The sequence below is a fragment of the Ranitomeya imitator genome, chromosome 8 (assembly GCF_032444005.1).
Source record: "Ranitomeya imitator isolate aRanImi1 chromosome 8, aRanImi1.pri, whole genome shotgun sequence".
Taxonomy (NCBI): Eukaryota; Metazoa; Chordata; class Amphibia; order Anura; family Dendrobatidae; genus Ranitomeya; species Ranitomeya imitator.
Window position 1 is genome coordinate 154,764,298 of NC_091289.1, and position 22,103 is coordinate 154,786,400.

The 22,103-nt window shown below is 42.4% G+C and overlaps 1 protein-coding gene across 3 annotated transcripts in view; it reads right to left on the reverse strand.

The window, feature by feature from the left end:
* Positions 1-17,684: 17,684 nt before the first annotated feature.
* Positions 17,685-22,103, reverse strand: part of ARHGAP29 (Rho GTPase activating protein 29) — a 149,973-nt gene continuing 145,554 nt past the window's right edge. For 2 of the 3 annotated variants that reach the window (XM_069737672.1, XM_069737674.1), the window contains one exon: positions 20,588-21,605. In XM_069737672.1, coding sequence (XP_069593773.1) covers positions 20,722-21,605 — 884 coding nt within the window. In that variant the 3' untranslated portion in view covers positions 20,588-20,721. Of the gene's footprint in view, positions 21,606-22,103 lie in introns of all 3 variants that reach the window. The other variant, XM_069737673.1, reaches the window with a different exon arrangement.

Consider the following 22,103-nt stretch of genomic DNA (forward strand, 5'->3'; position numbering starts at 1 on the left):
GTACAGATCTCTTTAACGTGACAGTCATTGTCTCTTCAGTCTGTGTCCAATGGATACAGCAGAACAGAATCAGGACGCAATGACGTCAACAAGCTTACCAATAAAACAACATGGCTGCCATTACTAGCAGTATGTGTCCAGTGTTTTATATCAGTATTTGTAAGCCAAAACAAGGAGTGGAACAATTAGAGGTAAATTATGATATTAACATAATAACTAGCACCTCTGCCTTTATCATCCACTCCTGGTTTTGGATTACAAATACTGATATTAAATACAGACCAAATACTGCTAGTTTTAGGACAACCTTGGTTTGTAGAGGAAAACATAGGAGACACGGTCAACACAACCAAAACTAAAGCTTATTAATGAGAAATATTATCATTTCAGAACATTACTGGTACAGATCGAATTACAACAGGACATTTACACAACATTGTCCTGCCATGACACACGTCCAATATCTGAATAAAAAAAGGCAGCAAATTGGTCCCGCATGTGACCAACTACTGCAGTTGACCGCAGCGGGTGATGCTGGAAATCGGGCAGTGGGTGTGCAACTGGTTCATCCAGTTCAATGTTGGGTTGCTCCTTAGCCATTATATAATTGTGCAGAACCACACAGGCTTTGACCACCTCGTCGACTTTTAGATTTATGGCTGATGCAAGAATGTGCCATTTAGCGACCAGAATGCCAAAGGTACACTCTACTGTTCTTCTGGCCCTGGTCAGTCTGTAGTTAAAGATCCTTCTAGTGTGGTTCAAGTCCCGACTGGAATATGGCTTCAGTAGGTTTTCACACATCTGAAAGGCCTCATCCCCAACCATAACAAATGGCATCGGTGGACCTTGAGTGTTGGGGAGAGGTTGTGGCGGGGGAAAATTGAAATTTTTGCTATACAAGCTATTTTTGCTTGACCCCGTCCTAAGGCCTCCTCCACACGGCCATGTTTCCAGTAAAAAATGGATATCATATGTACCCATTAAAATCCATGGTGTCGTGCACATCTCTGTCTTTTTACATGTACCTTGTACCCATGCAAAACACAAGGAGACATGTCCATTTTTTTCTGGCAGCAGAGATGACAAGGGCCAATACAAGTCTGGGTGCATCAGTGGTGTCATCCATGTGCCAGCTATGTGTCATCAGTGTGACATCCATGTTCCATCAGTCTCATCAGTGTGTCATCAGTGTGTCATCCATGTGCCATCTATGTGTCATCAGTGTGACATCCATGTTCCATCAGTCTCATCAGTGTGTCATCCGTGTGCCATCAGTGTGTCATCCGTGTGCCATCTGTGTTTAACTTCTCAAAGTATGGGAGAAACTGTGCAATTTATTTATTTCTTTATCCATACTGGAAAAACAGTGATGACCACACTGATGGTCAAAACGGACACACTGATGACACAAGTACCGTTTTTTCTTCAGGCCTTAGGCTGGTTTCACATTTGCGTTTTTTGCCGCTGCGTTTTAGCGCAAAAAAACGCATGCGTTTTTTTTCTATACTTAACATTAAAAATGCATGCTTTTTTGCATGCGTTTTGCCGCGTTTTGACGACGCATGCGTCGTTTCTATGCTTTCGTTTTGTTGCGGAAATGCAACCTGTAGTAATTTCTAGTGGCGTTTTTTTGCTGCAAAAAAAGCATGCGTTTTTTTGCGGCAAAAAAACGTATTGCTGTCTATGTAAACACATGCGTTTTTAAGCACATGCGTTTGCATGCGTTTTTAAACGCATGCGTTTCAATAGAAAAACACAAGAATACACACTGATAAGCCACCCCCCAACCATAACCCCAACCCTAGGGATCCTTACCCTAACCCTAAGGGTTAGGATCCTAACCCTAACCCTAGGGGTTAGGGTTAGGATCCCTAGGGTTAGGGTTAGGATCCCTAGAGTTAGGGTTAGGATCCCTAGGGTTACTAGGGATCCTAACCCTAAGGTTAGGATCCCTAGGGTTACTAGGGATCCTAACCCTAGGGTTAGGGTTAGGATCCCTAGGGTTAGGGTTAGGATCCCTAGGGTTACTAGGGATCCTAACCCTAGGGATCCTAACCCTAGCTATTTCTGTTTAAAGTGGGTTTTCTAGTTGATTTTGATGATTGGCAGCTGTCACACACTTCTCATCATGCGTTTAAAAAACGCAAACGCATGAAAAAACGCATGTAAATGCGTCAAAACGCCGCGTTTTTTTTACCACATGCAAAAATGCATGCATCTAAAAAATGCAGCTTTTGCACGCGTTTACATGCGTTTTTTGCACCACCTGCGTTTGCATTAAAAACGCTGCGTTTTTTAACGCAAATGTGAAACTAGCCTAAATGAGTACAGATCTCTTTAACGTGACAGTCATTGTCTCTTCAGTCTGTGTCCAATGGATACAGCAGAACAGAATCAGGACGCAATGACGTCAACAAGCTTACCAATAAAACAACATGGCTGCCATTACTAGCAGTATGTGTCCAGTGTTTTATATCAGTATTTGTAAGCCAAAACAAGGAGTGGAACAATTAGAGGTAAATTATGATATTAACATAATAACTAGCACCTCTGCCTTTATCATCCACTCCTGGTTTTGGATTACAAATACTGATATTAAATACAGACCAAATACTGCTAGTTTTAGGACAACCTTGGTTTGTAGAGGAAAACATAGGAGACACGGTCAACACAACCAAAACTAAAGCTTATTAATGAGAAATATTATCATTTCAGAACATTACTGGTACAGATCGAATTACAACAGGACATTTACACAACATTGTCCTGCCATGACACACGTCCAATATCTGAATAAAAAAAGGCAGCAAATTGGTCCCGCATGTGACCAACTACTGCAGTTGACCGCAGCGGGTGATGCTGGAAATCGGGCAGTGGGTGTGCAACTGGTTCATCCAGTTCAATGTTGGGTTGCTCCTTAGCCATTATATAATTGTGCAGAACCACACAGGCTTTGACCACCTCGTCGACTTTTAGATTTATGGCTGATGCAAGAATGCGCCATTTAGCGACCAGAATGCCAAAGGTACACTCTACTGTTCTTCTGGCCCTGGTCAGTCTGTAGTTAAAGATCCTTCTAGTGTGGTTCAAGTCCCGACTGGAATATGGCTTCAGTAGGTTTTCACACATCTGAAAGGCCTCATCCCCAACCATAACAAATGGCATCGGTGGACCTTGAGTGTTGGGGAGAGGTTGTGGCGGGGGAAAATTGAAATTTTTGCTATACATACGGCGGCCCATATCCGAGTTCTTGAAAGTCTGGGAATCGTTGCCACGGCCAAAAGCTCCAATGTCCACGGCGATGAAGCGACAGTTCGCATCAGCTATTGCCATGAGCACAACAGAAAAATATTTTTCATAATTGAAATACTCCGATCCTGTTCTGGCTGGTTTGATAATGCGGATGTGCTTTCCATCCACCACTCCTAAACAGTTGGGGAAATCACACACACTCCAGAATTTTTCCGCAATTCTGCACAGGGTGGATATTCCAAGCCGGTATTGGAAGTGGAGGGATGATAAACTCTCTCCGGTTGCCAGAAATCTGTAAGAAAAAGAAACCCCCAAAAAATTACAAACTATTCTATTTATAGTGTGGTTACGCTAAAGAAAGAAAGGAAAATACCCAAAACATACATGTCAGAAAACACAAAATTTGGACTGTCATTGGTTTAGATTTGGAACGTACCTTAATGTAACCAGCAGACGTTCCTCGGGTGTATCGCTCTACGGAGCTGGGTGTCCTGTCTCCGTATGGCTCCTTGGACACGAGCAAACAAATCCCGGAACGAGTCTTGCGACATCCTTGTATATTCATGGAATTTCTCCGGGTTGGCATTAAGCTCGCCATACAGCGTGTGATAGGCTCCCTGGCTCTCACGTAGTTCGATTATGGGGTGTCTCCAAAAATGCCTACGTTGTCTCCTTCTCCATCTTTCGCGATTTCTGTCTTGCTCCCAAGCAAAAGCACAGGCAAGAAACAGCTTGATGCTTAAATCCAGGTTGAAATAAAAGCTCTCCATGCGAAGATCCATCATGACACAGGATACCGTAGCAAAATCTGAAGATTACAGCTGTTCAGGGGTCTATATAAAGAAATCCCATAATACAGGCCCTCTGTAGTCCCATTGGCGGTGTCTGGTTATCTTGATTTTTCTCTTGTGAAATTTCTCATCATGCGCACCAAAAACGCAAACGCAGGAAAAAACGCATATAAACGCGTACAAACGCGGCGTTTGTACGCGTTTATATGCGTTTTTTCCACCACTTGCGGATGCGGATTAAACGCTGCGGATTTAAATGCAAATGTGAAACTAACCTAAGACTATGTTCACACGTTGAATTTTTTTTCCCCACAAGCAAAACCTGCTCTCTTGGCAGTAAAGAAGCTGCTTACAAAAAGCAGGTTTTGCTTAGTTTTTGTTGAGTTTTTGTTGTCGCTTTTTCACGTTGATAAAGTTCAGTGCTCCCCCCCCCCTTAACAAAAAAGCATGATTTATCTTCCTTAGGATTTTGCACTTAGCAGCAAAGACTGAAACCTGCATTTTTGTTGCGTTTTTGCACTAACCCATTGTTTTTTATGGGTTAAAAAATGCTGCAAATATGCTGAAAAAGTGACATGCTGCAGTTTGTAAAAACGCAGCAGTTTTCAAAATCAGTCAGAAAAAAAACCAAAAAAAAAAAACAATGTGTGTGCATGAGTTTTCTGAAATCTCAGACTTTGCTGGTATTGTAAAACAGCTTGAAATTTGCATGGAAAAAGCAGCAAAAAAACGCTGCAAAAACGCAACATGTGAACACAGCCTAAGGCTACCTTCCAACAATGAGTTCTTGATGTTGCAGATTTTCTGTATTATTTCTGCACCCATTAAGTAAAATAAGTTACTTGCATTTTTTCTAAAATACGCAGCGATAAAACTTGACAAAAGCTCATCATGGGCACCTAGCCTCAGAGTGAGCTTCAAGCGGCAAAAAGAGTGCCTAATTTGGGAAATATGTGAAAAAAAAAAAAAAGAGTAAACACCCACCAGAGAGATGCATAAAAATCTGTAGCCTGATGTCACATGATGATCAACTCAATAATTGGTCACTATGGCTACGTTCAGACTAGCGTTGTGCTAGTGTGCGTCGGGTTAACGTCGGGCAACGCAGCGGCGACGCACGCGTCATGCGCCCCTATGTTTAACATGGGGGACGCATGCGCTTTTGTTTGTTGCGTTTTGCGACGCATGCGTCTTTTTTGCCGCAAGTGTCAGACCAAGAAAACGCAACAAGTTGCATTTTTCTTGCGTCCGATTTTCGGCAAAAAACGACGCACGCGTCGCAAAACGCAGCGTTTTTGCATGCGTTTTGCCGCGTTTTTGCGTGCGTTGTGTCGCCGACGCAGCGGCGCACAACGCTAGTCTGAACGTAGCCTAAAAGAGGAATTGTCACCAGGTGAACAATGGACGGATTTTGCCGATGTCTGTAATGTAGATTGAGGGAATCTGTCTGTGATTCATGGATCAAGGGAATGAATGTCCCTCTACCTATTCAAACAATTTCTGATAATAGTATGAAAATATGGCGTTAATTAGAGTGCAAACAAACCGTCGCTATGTAGATGTGACCACACACTGACACTTGAGAGTATGGGAGAAGCCTTATTGTACTCTGCACTTTCTTGCATTCACAGGACATGTGTAGCCAGTTACATTGGTGGCCGTGATGTCCTGTGAACTCTTTGATCTTTCTAATGTGAGTGTTAAATACAGATCTTAAGGCCACTTGAAAACAACTGAATGGTCCACACATGATGAGCAATTAATTAAGTGAAAAGGACAATAGAGGACAGAGACAAAGACAGAGGCTAAAGGTCACATGCAAAGGACATTTTCCCATGACCCAGTCACTCTTACTATAGTACGGGCAGATTTTTTTTTCTTTTTCTGTCCGTAATTTGTGAAACGTAGTGGGAGATGAGAGGTAATTTTTTTTCTGTGATCGTTAAAATATACACATAATTCAAAGGTGTTACTGTTTTATGTGAAGGTGCCTCAGCCCAACACAATTTTCACAATCACCGTTAACTGGCTGTTTGTGATAAGCGAATGTTGTCAGATAAGGCATTATCAGAGCATGCACGTGTGCTAACCGAGTGACTTCGGCGTGCTGAAAAAATATGGTTGAGTCCCCGCACTTGCATTTTTCACGGCTGTTCGACAGCCACAACACATGCATGGATTGCCTAACAAACAGGAAGTCCCTACATGTGTTGCAGCTGTCGAACAGCCGCGAGACATGTAGGTATGGGGACTCACATTTTTCGAGCACGCCGAAGTCACTCGGTTAGCACACGAGCCTGCTCCGATTACACCTTATCCAAGCACGTGCGCTCATCAATACTGGCCATGAATGGACACAGTCTTGCTTTTGGAAATTGAAACCCTCTATGAGGCCTCTTTCTCACGTCCACAGTACAGGTGGTGACAGTTTTCACACGTACCGGAGACTCATACACATAGACCCCTTCAAGTGATTCTGTGCACGTCAGTGTGTTTCCACGCACTGTGTGTCTGCGGGCAAAATACGCTGACATGTCCATTTTTTAACAGCAGCACAGGCTGAAAAATGTCCTGCACACTGATGACATCTGTTTGTCAGTTGTGTGACCCGTACCAGCGCCTGGGAAGCAGCAGTACTGTTAGTGCTGTTCCCTGGTGCCGGGTGCTGAAGACCTCTCTCATCATTGACCCCTGCTATGCTGGCGATCAGCACGAGCAGTGGAGAATGATGAGCGTTATATTCAACTGATAACAGCGAGAGAAGGCGGCGGTTGATGGAATTCCTATGTATGTGTCCTTGCACGTTGGTAGGCTGTAGAGATGACCTTCCTTGGATTACCCTCTCTTTCGAAATTTGTCAGTGAGAAGTTGTGCCTGGTCAGAAAAATAGGTGTCCCGTGTGCAGTTTCTTCTAGTCCGAAGGAATTGCCCTAAGGTAGTATACAACAAATTTGAGGATGAAAAAATGCTTTGGAGGGGTACATTAACTATTAACAGATTTGGCAGAATCCCAGATAAACCCTCAATAGAATGCCTAAAATTTAACATTTATTATTCTCAAAATTAAAAATTACTATAAGTTATAAAAATTAAAGTCCCTAATCTGCCTATATTTGTTTATATTAAAGTACTTAATTCTCTCTTTCTTAGGCCTCTTTCACACGTCAGTGTCTCCGGTACGTGTACTGACAGTTTTCTCACGTACCGGAGACACTGACACACGTAGACCCATTCAAATGAATGGGTCTATGCACATGTCTACGTGTTTTCACGGACCGTGTGTCCGTGTGCAAAACACGGAGACATGTCCGCTTTTCTCCGGCAGCACGTACCGCAATACGTCCCGCAAACGTGCACACGGAGAACAGTGTGCACTCTCCTCTGTGTGCACGTACCGCCCCCAGGAGAGACAGCACTACTGTAAGAACTGTCCCCCCTGTGTGTGGTGCTGAAGCCGGCATTCATTCCTTCTCCCCAGCAGGGTTCGCTGGAGAGAAGGAATGAAAAATCCAAGTTTTTTTTTATTTTTTTAGTTAAAAATAAAGTTTTAACTAAAAAAATCCTCACTGTAATGAGCGGTACCACGTGACCGCTCACACAGAACAAGCTGCCGGCGGCCGCTGAGAGGAGACATCGCTGGAGCTGGGTATTTTTCTGCAAGCCGGCGGACGCACAGGGAATGGGAGGCAGGATGTGTCCCACAAACTTTATTTTTAACTAAAAAAATAAAAAAAACCTTGATTTTTCATTCCTTCTCTCCAGCGAACACTGCTGGGGAGAAGGAATGAATGCCGGCTTCAGCACCAAAAGCAGGGGACAGCGCTTAACTGTAGCGCTGTCTCCTGCACGGTTCGTGTGGTCCTCAGGCGGCACACGGCTGCCGCACTGATGTGCCACGTGAGCACACGGACACAGATAACTCCGGTACCGATTTCTCCGGTACCGGAATTATCTGGACGTGTGAAAGAGGCCTTATAGGTAGTATGTAGCACCCTGGGGTGCTAACGCTTATCTGGCAGAATAGGATTTATACATTTAGCGCACTAGTCCCGCCAACATATTTCACCGCATTTGCAGCATCATCAGGGGATGAAACACAGTCCTATTCTGCTAGATAAGTGTCAGCACCTCAGGGTGCTATATACTACATATAAGAAAGAGAGCATTGAGAACTTTAACATAAGTAAATATAGGAAGATTAGGGACTTTAGTTTTTATACCCTATAGTAATTTTTAATTTTGAGAATAATAAAAGCAAATTTTTGGCTTTCTAGTGAGGACTTATCCGGGGTTCTCCCCAATCTGTTAATGCCCTATAGGTACGCCTCTCCTAGTGTGCAAAGGATGAAAGCTGCCAAATTGTAGAAGGCTGTCAGTGGCAGTAGGTACAGATTGGTTACAAAATGGCCTTCATGTACTATAACCTTCAGTTTTTGTGGGACTAGTTGTACTTTTGAATGACACCATTGGTTTTACTAGAACGTGTACGAGAGAACGGGAACAAAAAATCCAAAGTTCGGTGAAATTGCAAAAACGAAAACAAAACACGGATATTACTTACCGGTAATGTGTTTTTTTCGTAACCCATGACAGCACCATGAGAGGGAATCCATCCTTCAAGAACAGGAATCCTTCAAAATAAAAAGGGCGGCGGATCCTCTCTGCACATCAGTTGGTTTACAGAGCACGAGAGGAAACTCCCAGGGCAGTGTACACACATAAATCATATACCTAAACTCTTATTCCACGAACACTAAAGGGATGTATGAACAAAATATAAGGGAATATAAGGGTGCTGTCATGGGTTACGAAAAAACACATTACTGGTAAGCAATATCCGTGCTTTTCAGTCACCCATGACGGCACCACAAGAGAATTTCAGAGACTTATTATCTTAGGGAGGGACCACAGATTGTAGAACCCTTCTCCCAAATGTGAGGTCAGAGGAAGCAGGCAGATCCAGCCTATAGTGTCTATAGAAGGCAGATGGAGAGGACGATGTGGCCACCTTACAAATCTGGTCGATGGAGACATCTGCTTTCTCCACCCAAGATGCCATCATGGCTCTTGTAGAATGGGCCTTCAGGAATAGCCCTGTCTGCACTGAAAAAAGCTAGCTTAATAGCATCTCTGACCCATCTCGCTAAAGTTCATTTAGACACCTTAAGGCCTTTAATAGACCCCTGGAAGGAAACAAACAGGGCCCTCTGTTTCCTCCAAGGTTCGTCACCTCTAAATACCGCAGCAAGCACCTTCTAACGCCTACGGTGTGTAATTTCTCCTCCTTATGATTGCTGGGGTTGGCACAAAAAGATGGTAATACTATTTCCTGTGCCCTGTGAAATTTTGTAACCACCTTAGGGAGATATGTCGGGTCTAATCTTGAAATTACTCTATCGTCCAGTATCTGAGTGTAAGGGGGGGGGGGGGGGTCTGCTGATAAAGCGTGTATGTCGCTCATCCTGCGGGTTGATGTAAGGGCCACCAGCAGGGATGTTTTTAGTGAGACTAGTCAATGCAGTCAACACTAAATTTAGAACCCATGGAGGGGTTCTGCACGTAGGGACCGATCTGGCTCTATTACAGGTTTGGTTAAACTAGTGATCCATCTATTAGCCGCTAGGTCACAATTGTATAGTGCCCCTAGGGCTGAGAACTGTGCCTTATGGGTGCTAACAGAAAGGCCGAGCTTTATCCCCCTCTGAAGAAACTCCAAGATAGATGTTAAAGGGACTCCTCCCCCCCCCCCCCCAGCCTCACCGTTAAAAGGATAGGAACTTCCTCCAGGTCCTACCGTAGATCCTAGTGTTTACCAGCTTCCTGCTACTAAGGGTATAAATTAAATTTGCAGAGAAACCTTTTCCCTCTAAAACTGACCTCTTAAATTCCAGGCTGTTAAATGCAGCCCGGACATTTTTACCTGCACACAGACACTGTATACGAAGTACAGATCTCCTGTGAATAATGGCATTAGTATTGTGTTGTTTTTTTAAATTAATGATCAGTATTGTAGCATTTGGTCACTACGTGGTGGTAATATGTGATCTGGTCATGGTGTCCTTGGGATAGAAAATATTGGTCCTTTGGAAGGACCCACGGATCCGATACTGACATTGTCTTCAGCCAGAAAAAACAAAATCTCTTTGGCCAAAAGGGAGCTATTAGGATAACTTTTCCCCTGTCTTCTCTGATCTTCTGCTAGACTGACGGGATGGTGTACACAGCAGGAAAGGCATAGAGTAGTTTGGAGGTCCATTCCATCCTGAAGGCGTCCACCATGTGAGGCTTCTCTCCCAAGTTCAGAAAGCAGAATTTCTGGACCTTTCTGTTGTCCTAGGAGGCAAAAAGATCTACTTGCGGCTTAGGAAGTCTGTCTTGATATTTTCTGCCAATTTGATATGCAGGCCCGATAATGAGATGTTTTTCTGCCAGCACAAATACCCGTTCTTCAACCGACATTAGTGGATGGGAACAAAATCCTCCCTGGTGGTTTATATAGGATACAGTAGTCCGGTTGTCAGAGAGCACCCTCACATGGTGGCCCAGCAGAAAAGGCAGCAACCCGTCTAATGCCCTCTCAACCACGTGGAGCTCCCAGTTTGAGGCTAACCTCTCCTCTTGCGACCAGGTCCCTTGTATCCAGTGGTCATCCCGGTGGGCCCCCCACCCCCAGGGACTGGCATCTGTTGTGACTACTCTGGATATTTTGTTTACACTGGGATACCGAGTCTATCCCTAGCCACCATTGGAGAAAATGGATCACTGTCTTCGGAACCATCAGCTCACCTTCCAACTGTCCCTGCAAGATTGCTTCTTTCTCTAAGACACACCACTGAAGGTCTCATGTATGGAACTGTGCCCATTTGACTGTTGGTATACAGGCGGTCAGAGAGCCCAGCAGGGACATTTTCAGACTTGCTACCGTCGAAGAGATGAGGCTTTTGATATTTCTTTCTTTCTCATCCAGGAGGTGGCATTCCTGTCTCACCAAATCTTTTACTAGACCAAGGAAGACCGGTGATGTTACCACATGCAGCCTGGATTTTTTTTTTAGATTTAGATGCCATCCTAGTGTCTCTAGGGTATCTCTGACTATACTGACACTGAAGAAAAGAGTCCCCCACGATCAGAAAATCGTCCAGATAAGGTAGCACTAGTATGTCCTTTACCCAGAGATGAACCGTCACTTCCGAAATTACTTTCGTAAATATCTGGGGAGCTATTGCTTGCCCAAAGGGAAGAGCCCTGCATTGGAAGTGCTTGAATGCCGTCTGTATCTGCACCGCTACTCTGAGGAACTTTCCGATATTGATTGTGAATTGGTACATGATAATAGGCATCCTTGAGATCCAGGACTGCCATCTAACAGCCTGGGAAGAGAACCTTCACTACTGTCCTCACTGATAAAATGCCATGCCTCAAGACAGCGGTCTATGAAACCACATCTGTATATAGAAATCATCGTGAAATAGGATTCTTGCATAAAACAAAAATCTTTACATATGATCAAAATACCTGTTAAAAAGAAGTGACCATCGACTTTCGAGATCCTGCTTGGACAATTTCTTAAGAGCAAAGAAGCAATTTGGTACAATGCACCTCCTTTATTTCTGTTTTGCAAATGTTCACTGGGTGTCTAATATATAAAATCTGCAACTATGTTGGTAATATATCTGTGAATCATTTAGACTGCAATCATCATGGATGGTATTTTAACCCCTTCACAACATCTGGGGTACATGTATGGTCCAGCCTCTGGCCGGGCTTCAAAGACTACATTGATTTTTGCTATATTCAGCGAAGCTGTGGCATTACTGTACATAGCAGAAGCGGTCAGATGATTGCAGCTTGAAGAACAGTGAAAAGTAAAAAAAAAGTTTTTTTTAAAGGAATATGAACAAATAAAACAAATGTTCAAATCACACCCCCCTTTTCTACCATTAAAAATAAAGATGTTAAAAAAAAGAAAGAAAATAACACATATGTGGTATCACTGCATTCAGAAAATTCCCAAATTCTAACAAAATACAGAAATAATTAAACCGATCGGTAAACAACGTAAAAAAAAATCAAGAAAGCTAAAATTTATTTTTTTGGATCGCTGTAATTCCACAAAAATGTTGTAACAAGACATCAAAACACCACATCTATCCAAAAATGGTATTAATAAAAATGTCGCCTCATTCCACGAAAAAAAAAAAAGCCGTCACACAGCTCCATTGACCTAAAAATAAAAATGTATTCTTTGAGTGACAGCTCTGGTGAAGAGCAGAGCTATAGTATTAGTAGAACTATAAAGCTCAGCACATGTTCTGCTGTAACACATTCAGCTATCAGTGGTTTGTTCTAGTGTGCACACAGCTAGCACTACATTTACATACAATGAATATTAAATGTCTACACACAGCTGTTAAAATACCAGGTTTTTGCCATGTAAAAAAAAAAATATATATATACGGTATATATATATCATACCAAAAAGAATAATTTCAGAACTTTTTCCACTTTTAATGTCCCCCATAGTCTGTAGAAATGTATTTAGAAACAAACTGAAATCATTTTGAGGGGGGAAATAAAAATAATAAAATGGTCATTAAGAAGTGGCTTAACCCCTTTACCCCCAAGGGTGGTTTGCACGTTAATGACCAGGCCAATTTTTACAATTCTGACCACTGTCCCTTTATGAGGTTATAACTCTGGAACGCTTCAACCGATCCCGGTGATTCTGACAATGCTTTCTCGAGACATATTGTACTTCATGATAATGGGAAAATTTCTTTGATATTACCTGCATTTGTGAAAAAAACAAATTTGGCAAAAATTTAGAAAATTTCGCAATTTTCCAACTTTGAATTTTTATGCCCTTAAATCAAAGAAATACACACAAAAAAAAAAATCACAAGAAAATCACACAAAATACTTAAGTAACATTTCCCACATGTCTACTGTACATCAGCACAGTTTTGGAAACCAAATTTTTTTTTGTTAGGGAGTTATAAGGGTTAAAAGTTGACCTGCAATTTCTCATTTTTACAACACTTTTTTTTTTAGGGACCACATCACATTTGATATCATTTTGAGGGGTCTATATGATAGAAAATAACCAAGTGTAACATCATTCTAAAAACTGCACCCCTCAAGGTGCTCAAAACCACATTCAAGAAGTTTATTAACCCTTCTGGTGCTTCACAGGAATTTTTGGAATGTTTAAAAAAAAAAATGAACATTTAATTTTGCTTCACAAAAAATGTACTGCAGCTCCAATTTGTTTGATTTTACCAAGGGTAACAGGAGAATATGGACCCCAAAAGTTGTTGTACAATTTGTCCTGAGTACCCCAATACCCCATATGTGGGGGTAAACCACTGTTTGGGTGCATGGCAGAGCTCGGAAGGGAAGGAGCGCCATTTGACTTTTCAATGCAAAATTGGCTGCAATTGAGATGGACGCCATGTTGCGTTTGGAGAGCCACTAATGTGCCTAAACATTGAAACCCCCCACAAGTGACACAATTTTGGAAAATATACCCCCTAAGGAACTTCTCTAGATGTGTGGTAAGCACTTTGACCCACCAAGTGCTTCACAGATGTTTATAATGTAAAGCCGTAAAAATAAAATATTTTTTCACAAAAATGAACTTTTTGCCCCCAATTTTTTATTTTCCCAAGGTTACCAGAAGAAATTGTACCCCAAACGTTGTTGTGCAATTTGTCCTGAGTATGCCGATACACCATATGTGGGGGTAAACTACGGTTTGGGTGCATGGCAGAGCTCGGAAGGGAAGGAGCGCAGTTTGACTTTTCAATGCAAAATTGGCTGGAATTAAGATGGAATGCCATGTTGCATTTGGAGAGACCCTGATGTGCCTAAACATTGAAACCCCCCACAAGTGACACCATTTTGGAAAGTAGACCCCCTAAGGATCTTATCTAGATGTGTTGTGAGAGCTTTGAACCCCCAAGTGTTTCACTCCAGTTTATGACGCAGAGCCGTGAAAAAAAAAAATTTCCATAGAAATTATTTTTTAGTCTCCCATTTTGTATTTTCCCAAGGGTAACAGGAGAATTTGGTCCCCAAAAGTTGTAGTCCAATTTGTCTTGAGTACGCTGATACCCCATATGTGGGGGAAAACCACCTTTTGGGCGCATAGCAGTGCTCGGAAGGGAAGGAGCGCCATTTGGAATGCAGACTTAGATGGATTGGTCTGCAGGTGTCACGTTGCATTTGCAGAGCCCCTGATGTACCTTAACCGTAGAACCCCCCCCCCCCCCAAGTGACCCCATATTGGAACCTAGACCCCCCCAAGGAACTTATCTAGATGTGTTGTGAGAACTTTGAACCCTCAAGTATTTCACTACAGTTTATAACGCAGAGCCGTGAAAAAAAAACATTTTTTTCCTACAAAAATGTTTTTTTTTAGCCCCCCAAATTTTTATTTTCCCAAGGGTAACAAGAGAAATTGGATGCCAGAAGTTGTTGTCCAATTTGTCCTGAGTACGCCGATACCCCATATGTTGGGGTAAACCCCTGTTTGGGCGCACAGGAGAGCTCGGAAGGGAAGGAGCACTGTTTAACTTTTTCAACGCAGAATTGCCTGGAATTGAGATCGGACGCCATGTCGCGTTTGGAGAGCCCCGGATGTGCCTAAACAGTGGAAACCCCCAATTGTAACTGAAACCCTAATCCAAACACACCCCTAACCCTAATCCCAACAGTAACCCTAACCACACCCCTAAACCTAATCCCAACCATAACCCTAACCACACCCCTAACCCTAATCCCAACCGCAAATGTAATCCTAACCCTAGCCCCAACCCTAACCCTAATGGGAAAATGGAAATACATTTTTTTTTAATTTTTTTTTATTTTTCCCTAACTAAGGGGGTGATGAAGGGGGTTTGATTTACTTTTATAGTGGGTTTTTTAGCGGATTTTTATGATTGGCAGCAATCACAGACTAAAAGACGCTTTTATTGTAAAAAAAATATTTTTTTGCGTTACCACATTTTGAGAGCTATAATTTTTCCATATTTTCGTCCACAGAGTCATGTGAGGTCTTGTTTTTTGCGGGATGAGTTGACTTTTTATTGGTAACATTTTCGGGCACGTGACATTTTTTGATCGCTTTTTATTCCATCATGTTATAAGGTCAGATTGCTGATCTGACACTATGCAGAGCACTGTGTCAGATCAGCGATCTGACGTGCACTGCTCCTGGCTTACCAGCGCCTGCTCTGAGCTGGCGATTGGTAAGCCACCTCCCTGCAGGACCCGGATGCAGCCCTGTGGCCATTTTAGATCCAGGGCCTGCAGGGTGAAGGTAGGAGACCCTCGGAGCAACGCGATCACTTCGCGTTGCTCCAAGGGTCTCAGGGAAGCAGGAGGGAGCCCCCTCCCTGCGCGATGATTCCCTATACCGCCGGAACTCTGCAATGTTTGATCGCAGTGTGCCGGGGGTTAATGCGTGACCGTTCCTGGCACATATTGCCGGATGTCAGCTGCAATAGTCAGCCGACACCCGGCCGCGCTCCCCCCGTGAGCGTGGCTGATCTCGCTGGACGTACTATTCCGTCCTTGGGAAGTAGTGCCCACCCCACATGGACAGAATAGTACATCCAATGGTAGAAAGGGGTTAAATTTGGCACAACAGTGACGGTACATAGAACTGGACATCCCTTGAAAATTGATACAAAAAGACAAGAAAATTGGTCAAGAACCCTATAGCAGCAACATTAAAGGAGCTGCATGAAATTCTGGCAATTACTGGTTGTGTCCTGCCGGTGACAACAATATACCATATTCTTCATATGTCAGGTCTGTGGGGTTATTCATATCATGTCAGGTCTGTGGGGTAAGGTGGCAGGAGGGAAGCATTTTCTTAGAGAAAAACATCCAAGCTCGGCTAGGTTTTGCAAAAACCTACACCAAGTCTGCCAAAACTATGTGGGAAAATGTGTTGTGGTCTGATGAGAGAATAGTAAGTAGAGATGAGCGAATCGATCCACAGGACCCGGACTTCTGGATGGGAGCTCTGCGGACCACCGCCTTCTACCTGCAGGAATCGCCAGCACCTCTTGATCTATAAACTCGGCGAAACATCATCGTTGCAGCAGGACGCACACAAGATGTGACGCTTCACACAGGATGTGGCGCTTGGCCTCCTCACCCGAAGAGGCACCGGGAATGCCAGCAGGTAGGAGAAGGTTCCCATTCTTCGGCCACGCACTACTGATGCAGCTGATGGACCATGGTCCAATAAACCGCTTCACATATCTATCAACTCCATAACAGTGTGGTCTTATGTCTTGCATACATCAGTCTTTGTCCTTGCCCAATGCTGGGAGGCCCTACATAGCCCCGTAACGGATGGCTGCCCATTCTCCTTCTTACGTACAGGGTTAATGGATATGGAAGCCTTTGAAAACCATTTTTAAATTTACCAAGTTGCATGCATTTTGTGGCAGAAATTTTTGCAATAGGGTTCATTAAAAATATTACGGCCCGGTAACACGGACCGCCTGGCTGCGCTAGACTAAAACGACCGCCGATTGGTAAATCTTTACCTGTCAGCGGTTATTTAATAGCCTGTTTACACAGGTAAGCTACAGGAAACGATGGGCACTGAGCGATCTCTAATAGATCCCTCAGCGCACATAGGCTGCCATAATTCTTGGCGGTGCAAGTCCTGTTAACCCAGGATGATGCACTGCTAGTAAAACTTTTGTTCTAATCATCAGCCTATTTACACTGAAAGTTCTTGAAAATGCTCATTCACGATTATTTTTCAGAACAAAAGCAGCTTTACAAAGTCTGCTTGTTTTCTATCGCTTTCTTTCTCCAAACCAACTGCAGAATGAGTTAACTGAGAATCCATCCGTGAAGCATGTTCTGATCGGAGAATTGGTAACTTTTTATCTAGTCTTTTATTGAACTCCTCTGTGCTGATTATTAACCACAGACCACACAAAAATTGAAATTAACTTTGATGTGGTCATAAATCAGCTAAAAGGAGATATAAAACACCCTTCACCCAAAACAAACAAACAGATAATAGAGTTACAAGCGCCTTGCCACAACAAGCTAAGGCTACGTTCACATTTGCGCCGCTCCCGGCTGCGTCGGGCGCAGCCGCGGCGACGCACGCGCCATGCGCCCCTATATTTAACATGGGGGCGCATGGACATGCGTTGCATTTGCGTTTTGCGACGCATGCGTCGCTGCAGCGCATGCGTCAGGGCGCAGGGAACGCAGCATGATGCAGTTTTTCCTGCGCCCAAAACCATGCAAAAAGTGACGCATGCGTCGCAAAACGCAGCGTTTGTGCATGCGTTCATATTTGCGTTGTGCGTTGCATCGCCGACGCAGCGCCGCACAACGCAAATGTGAACGTAGCCTAAATGATAGATTCTCAATTAACTCGGCTAGCAAGGAAGAAGAGGTTGAAGCCTGTAAAAGTCAAACTGTGCAAAAATTTTTATGAAACCCAATCACAAAATATATTTTCAGCCCAAAATACATATACTATATAAAAAAATAAAGCGCTCCATATCCTTCATTCCTATGTCTGGAATTGTAATTCACCAATTTCAGTAATAACAAATGATAAAAATAATCCACTTGTTCAGGTTTATTTTTATTATAGATGCTTCAATTTTATTTAATTTTTTTTAAAAAAGCTCTGAATACTATTGTAATAAAATATTTTATATTTAATATGAAAAACCTTTGTAAATATACATTTGTGCACAAAACGCTTTTTCATTTTAGATTGAGAGTATGGCTGATATGTGAAAAATCTTACAGCACAAGCATTAAAATTGGCCACGAGTGGATAATCTACATTTTTAATAAGTTAAAAAAAAAGAAGCCAAGATTATATAAACCATGAACTCTGAGAAGGTTATAAAAGTTAATATATTTGGGTGTAACAGTTTAATGTATATAACAAAAAAAATATATATTCAATTCAAAATAAAGAAAAACACTGGATGCACGAACAATGGACATTTTTGGTAGTCATTTGGTTGTATAACGTTAATGCGTTAACGCGTCAGACTTTATTCTGATCTCGCAGAACTTGTGAACTCCCCGACATATAAATAAAGAGTCATTTTAACGTACTGTGTGAATGGCAACAAGAGGAAAAACATTGAGCGGGTAAAGCTGATGATCTACAACAATCATTACAAACGTCGCCTCTAGGAGGTATCCCATTAAAAAAAAAAAAAAAAAGCCCGGCCAAATACTTGCAGTAAAAGCAACAATTTTTTGTACCGATTCACCAAATCATTAGATGGCGTTCAGTGAATTGATAAAACTCAGCTTTAGTCTTTTTAAATATATTTAGGGTGAACCAATATGTGCAGCAAGGAATACAATAAAAATAAAACAAAAAACATATTACATACAGATGCTAAAAAAAGGGAGGATATTGAAAAGGAGGAGCTGAGCAGAACGGAAATATAAATAAGTGGGAAGAGATTCTGTAGAACCAGTATCGTCGTCATTTACATCTGTGCTCATTCTAAGCTTAGGAGTCCACTGGGCGAACCTAATCAGTGTGGATAGAGATTTTTTTTTTCCCCCACTCACTGACTAGTACGGCCCGCTGGACTCCTAAGCCAAAAAATGAGCAGGGAAATAAATGAATCCTTCCCTTCAAAATATCAAGCATGTCTACAATCTGATGCTGGCAGATATGACACCACTGTTCTACATAATTCTCTTTACCACCCAAAAAGATAAAAATAAAAGAGGAGTCTATCACCCCTAAACCTAAATCAAACTGAGCACATACTGATATGGGGGAATTAACCCTTATATAAAGCCTACCTTTACTGTAGAAATCTGTCCATGTATAAAGCCTACCTTTACTGTATAAAACTGTCCCTATACAAAGCGTATTTTACTGTATAAATCTGTCCATATATAAAACCTCAATTTACTGTATAAATTGTCCCTATACAAAGCCTACCTTTACTGTATAAATCTGTCCCTATACAAAGCCTACGTTTACTGTATAAATCTGTCTCTATACAAAGCCTACCTTTACTGTATAAATCTGTCTCTATACAAAGCCTACCTTTACTGTATAAATCTGTCTCCCCCTTGTCTCTGGACAGTGCTGGTGTGCTCAGAGCTAGCACTGTCTTATGGGAAGCTCATGTCTGCCTCTCTGGGGCTGACAATGCTAGCTTGCCTAGGAGAAAGCTGGTACCTGCTCTCACTGTTGAGAGATGTCAAATCAGAGTGCAGATGCACACACATCTCTCTGCTGCATCTGTCCCACTACACTGGGTTGTATGCGGCCAAAGTAGGATCTTCAACAGTCAGTGAGCCTGTGCGGGCACCAGCTTTCTCCAAGAGCCAGCGCTGCCTATGGGCAATCCAGCATTGTCAATCAATAGAGAGGGATACGGGGTATCCCAAGTTCAGGGCAGTGCAACAGTTTGCTGAAGCTGCTCGGCCACGACAAGGATGCACAGGTCAGCTTAGTTCGCATAAAGAAATAAGGAGCATTTTCTGAGGGACAGATTTATACATTAAAATGTATGGTTTCTATAGAGGCTAAATCCCCTATATGTGCTCGGTATAAATCGTTTTTTTTTCTGGGGGTGGGTAGATTTCCTTTAAGGACCCAAGTCACATGGCTGTATACCACGGACGATGATCGCATCACAGCGCATGGACTGGCCGGTGGCTCTCCTGACCCAAGTATGATAGCTGCATAGAGATACATGATGTCACGCTACGGTCAGGAGAGTCGTCGGCCAGTCCGAGCATTACGATAAGATCATCGTCCGTATTACATGGCCGTCTGACTGCGCCACCAAGGAAATTGAACACAGTCAGTCATTTTTAAGACTTCTATAACTGGAAAAATAAAAAGAATATTAATGGACGCACATTGTAACTTGTAGGAGAAGCTGGTCATACAGAGACTGAAGAAGGTGAAGATAACCATACTAATCAAGTGAGGAATAAATACAAAAAAAGGAAATGCTGCTGCATTTAATGTGTCTATGGAGAGGGGGTATAAAATCTTCAGCATCTAACGTATCACCGACTAAATGCAGAATTCTTCACAAATTGCCGAATTCCGGTAGCAGAATCTCCGTAACACTTCGTAAGCCCACATCGTTTTTCCTCACTTATATGAAAAAGAATTACATTTTAAGTGCATCTTCTCTGTAAATATGACATTAAAGTGACAACACAGAAACCATCAACGGATGAAAAAGGAGTAAAAATAATTTAAAAAAAAAACAATAAAACAAAGAGATGCATCCTCCGGGCTTTGTATAAATCTATACTGGAGTACATTTTAATTGCACAGATTACATGCTTTCCTTCAGCAAATATTGCTGCTGTCATAAGAAATGCAACATTTTTTTCAGCTACTAAACAAATTTACATAAAAACAGTTTGATCCATAGATGAATACTGTTTCTTGGTATAAATAAGCATTGACTTTAACATATTCCACTAAGTGCACCTTAAACACTTCCGTTTTTGTTTTATTGTTCCAGAATGCGTATAAAAAGACAGTTCTGTATAGAAAAGCACTTGTGTTTGTTTTTTTTCCAGTTAAACAGTTCTTATAAAAAATAATTCTGAAAATGGCACATCGGTCGTCTCCGGATGAGAGGGAGGAGACGTCTCTGCAGCCCTAACGCTACACAAAGTGTGCCTCTCTGTGCTCCAGTTCCTGTACGCGTTTTGGCCTTAGTCTTGGAAATGTTGACTTCACATCCGCCTGAGGACTATCCTCAGGAGCGGCTTTTTCGGAGTTTTTGATTTGTCCCTGAAGGTCAGTGGCCACATCAGAGTCTCCGATAAGATTCACATTATTGTTATTCATCTGACATTGAGCCTTCACCAGACTTGGAGATGAAGAATCGCTTGGAGAGGTCTCTTCGCTTGGCTTGGTTTTATAAGAAGGTGGTTTGTAAAAAGTTCCTGGTGGTGGCTGCAAAGTCCTTGGAGCCCTGTATGCGGATAGCAGACCGGTTTCTGTCGAGTTACTATCAATGGCGATGGGCTTGAGTTGAGTAGCAGATGGCATTTTTGGCAGTGTGGCACTTATACAGGTAGTGCTTGACGGCAAACTGGTTGGTCCACTATCGTGTGCTCGTATCTCCGGTGGCACATTGGTCATAATCATTGCCGTCCTTGGCGTTATATCATACTGTTTGTACTGCTTATCCCATGGTTTACGATAACTCTGGGAGTCGTAACATGAAAGTCTGTGGCAAGAATTGATCGTAGGTAAAGGCTTGTGCTCGGAGACCTCTTCGATGATAGGACTTTTGCCAAGTTTATCGGAGGTGGTGACACCCACATTCCTGGAATTCTCGTTCAGCACAGAAGGCGGAAGCAGTCGATCCACGGGCAAACTTACAGGACGAGCGACTGGTTTTGCCCGAGGGGCTCTCATCGGAACTTTGGGGATTTGCCTATAAGACTTGACAGGAACAGAAACGTTTGTCTTTGAAAGGTCTTCTGAGCTGCGCCTTCCAACAGCGACGTCACCGTCTGAAATGGCATCCATAGAGCAATCTAGAAGACATTGAGTATTATGGAAGGCGTTTGTAAACCACACACTTAAGTTACTGTATATAAAGGCTTATTTTAAACTTCGCAAACCTGTAAACTAACCACAAATACAGAAGCAGGAATGATAGATAATGGGACAGCGAGATTCAAAGACCATTAGATAGCACATAGTGACCTTCAGATTTGCCTGAAGCGTTTCTAAACTTCTCAGCTCAAAGTGAACCATGAACCCAAATGATAAAAAAAAAAAAAAAAAACCCAAAAAACAAAAAAAAACATTTTTTTGCAAGTTCTTCAACTAACAACCTAAAAAAATATTTTGGTGGTGGTCATCTTCTAAAACCTGCCATAGGCCTCCTTGTACCAACATAGGAAAGTATAATTGTATAATCTTTTAGTAATTTTGTTTCCCCCTGTATGAGACCGTACTAGAGATGTGGGAAGTAAATAGCCGAAAATAAAATTAATACAAGTACACACGGGATGGGCAGTCCCGTCATC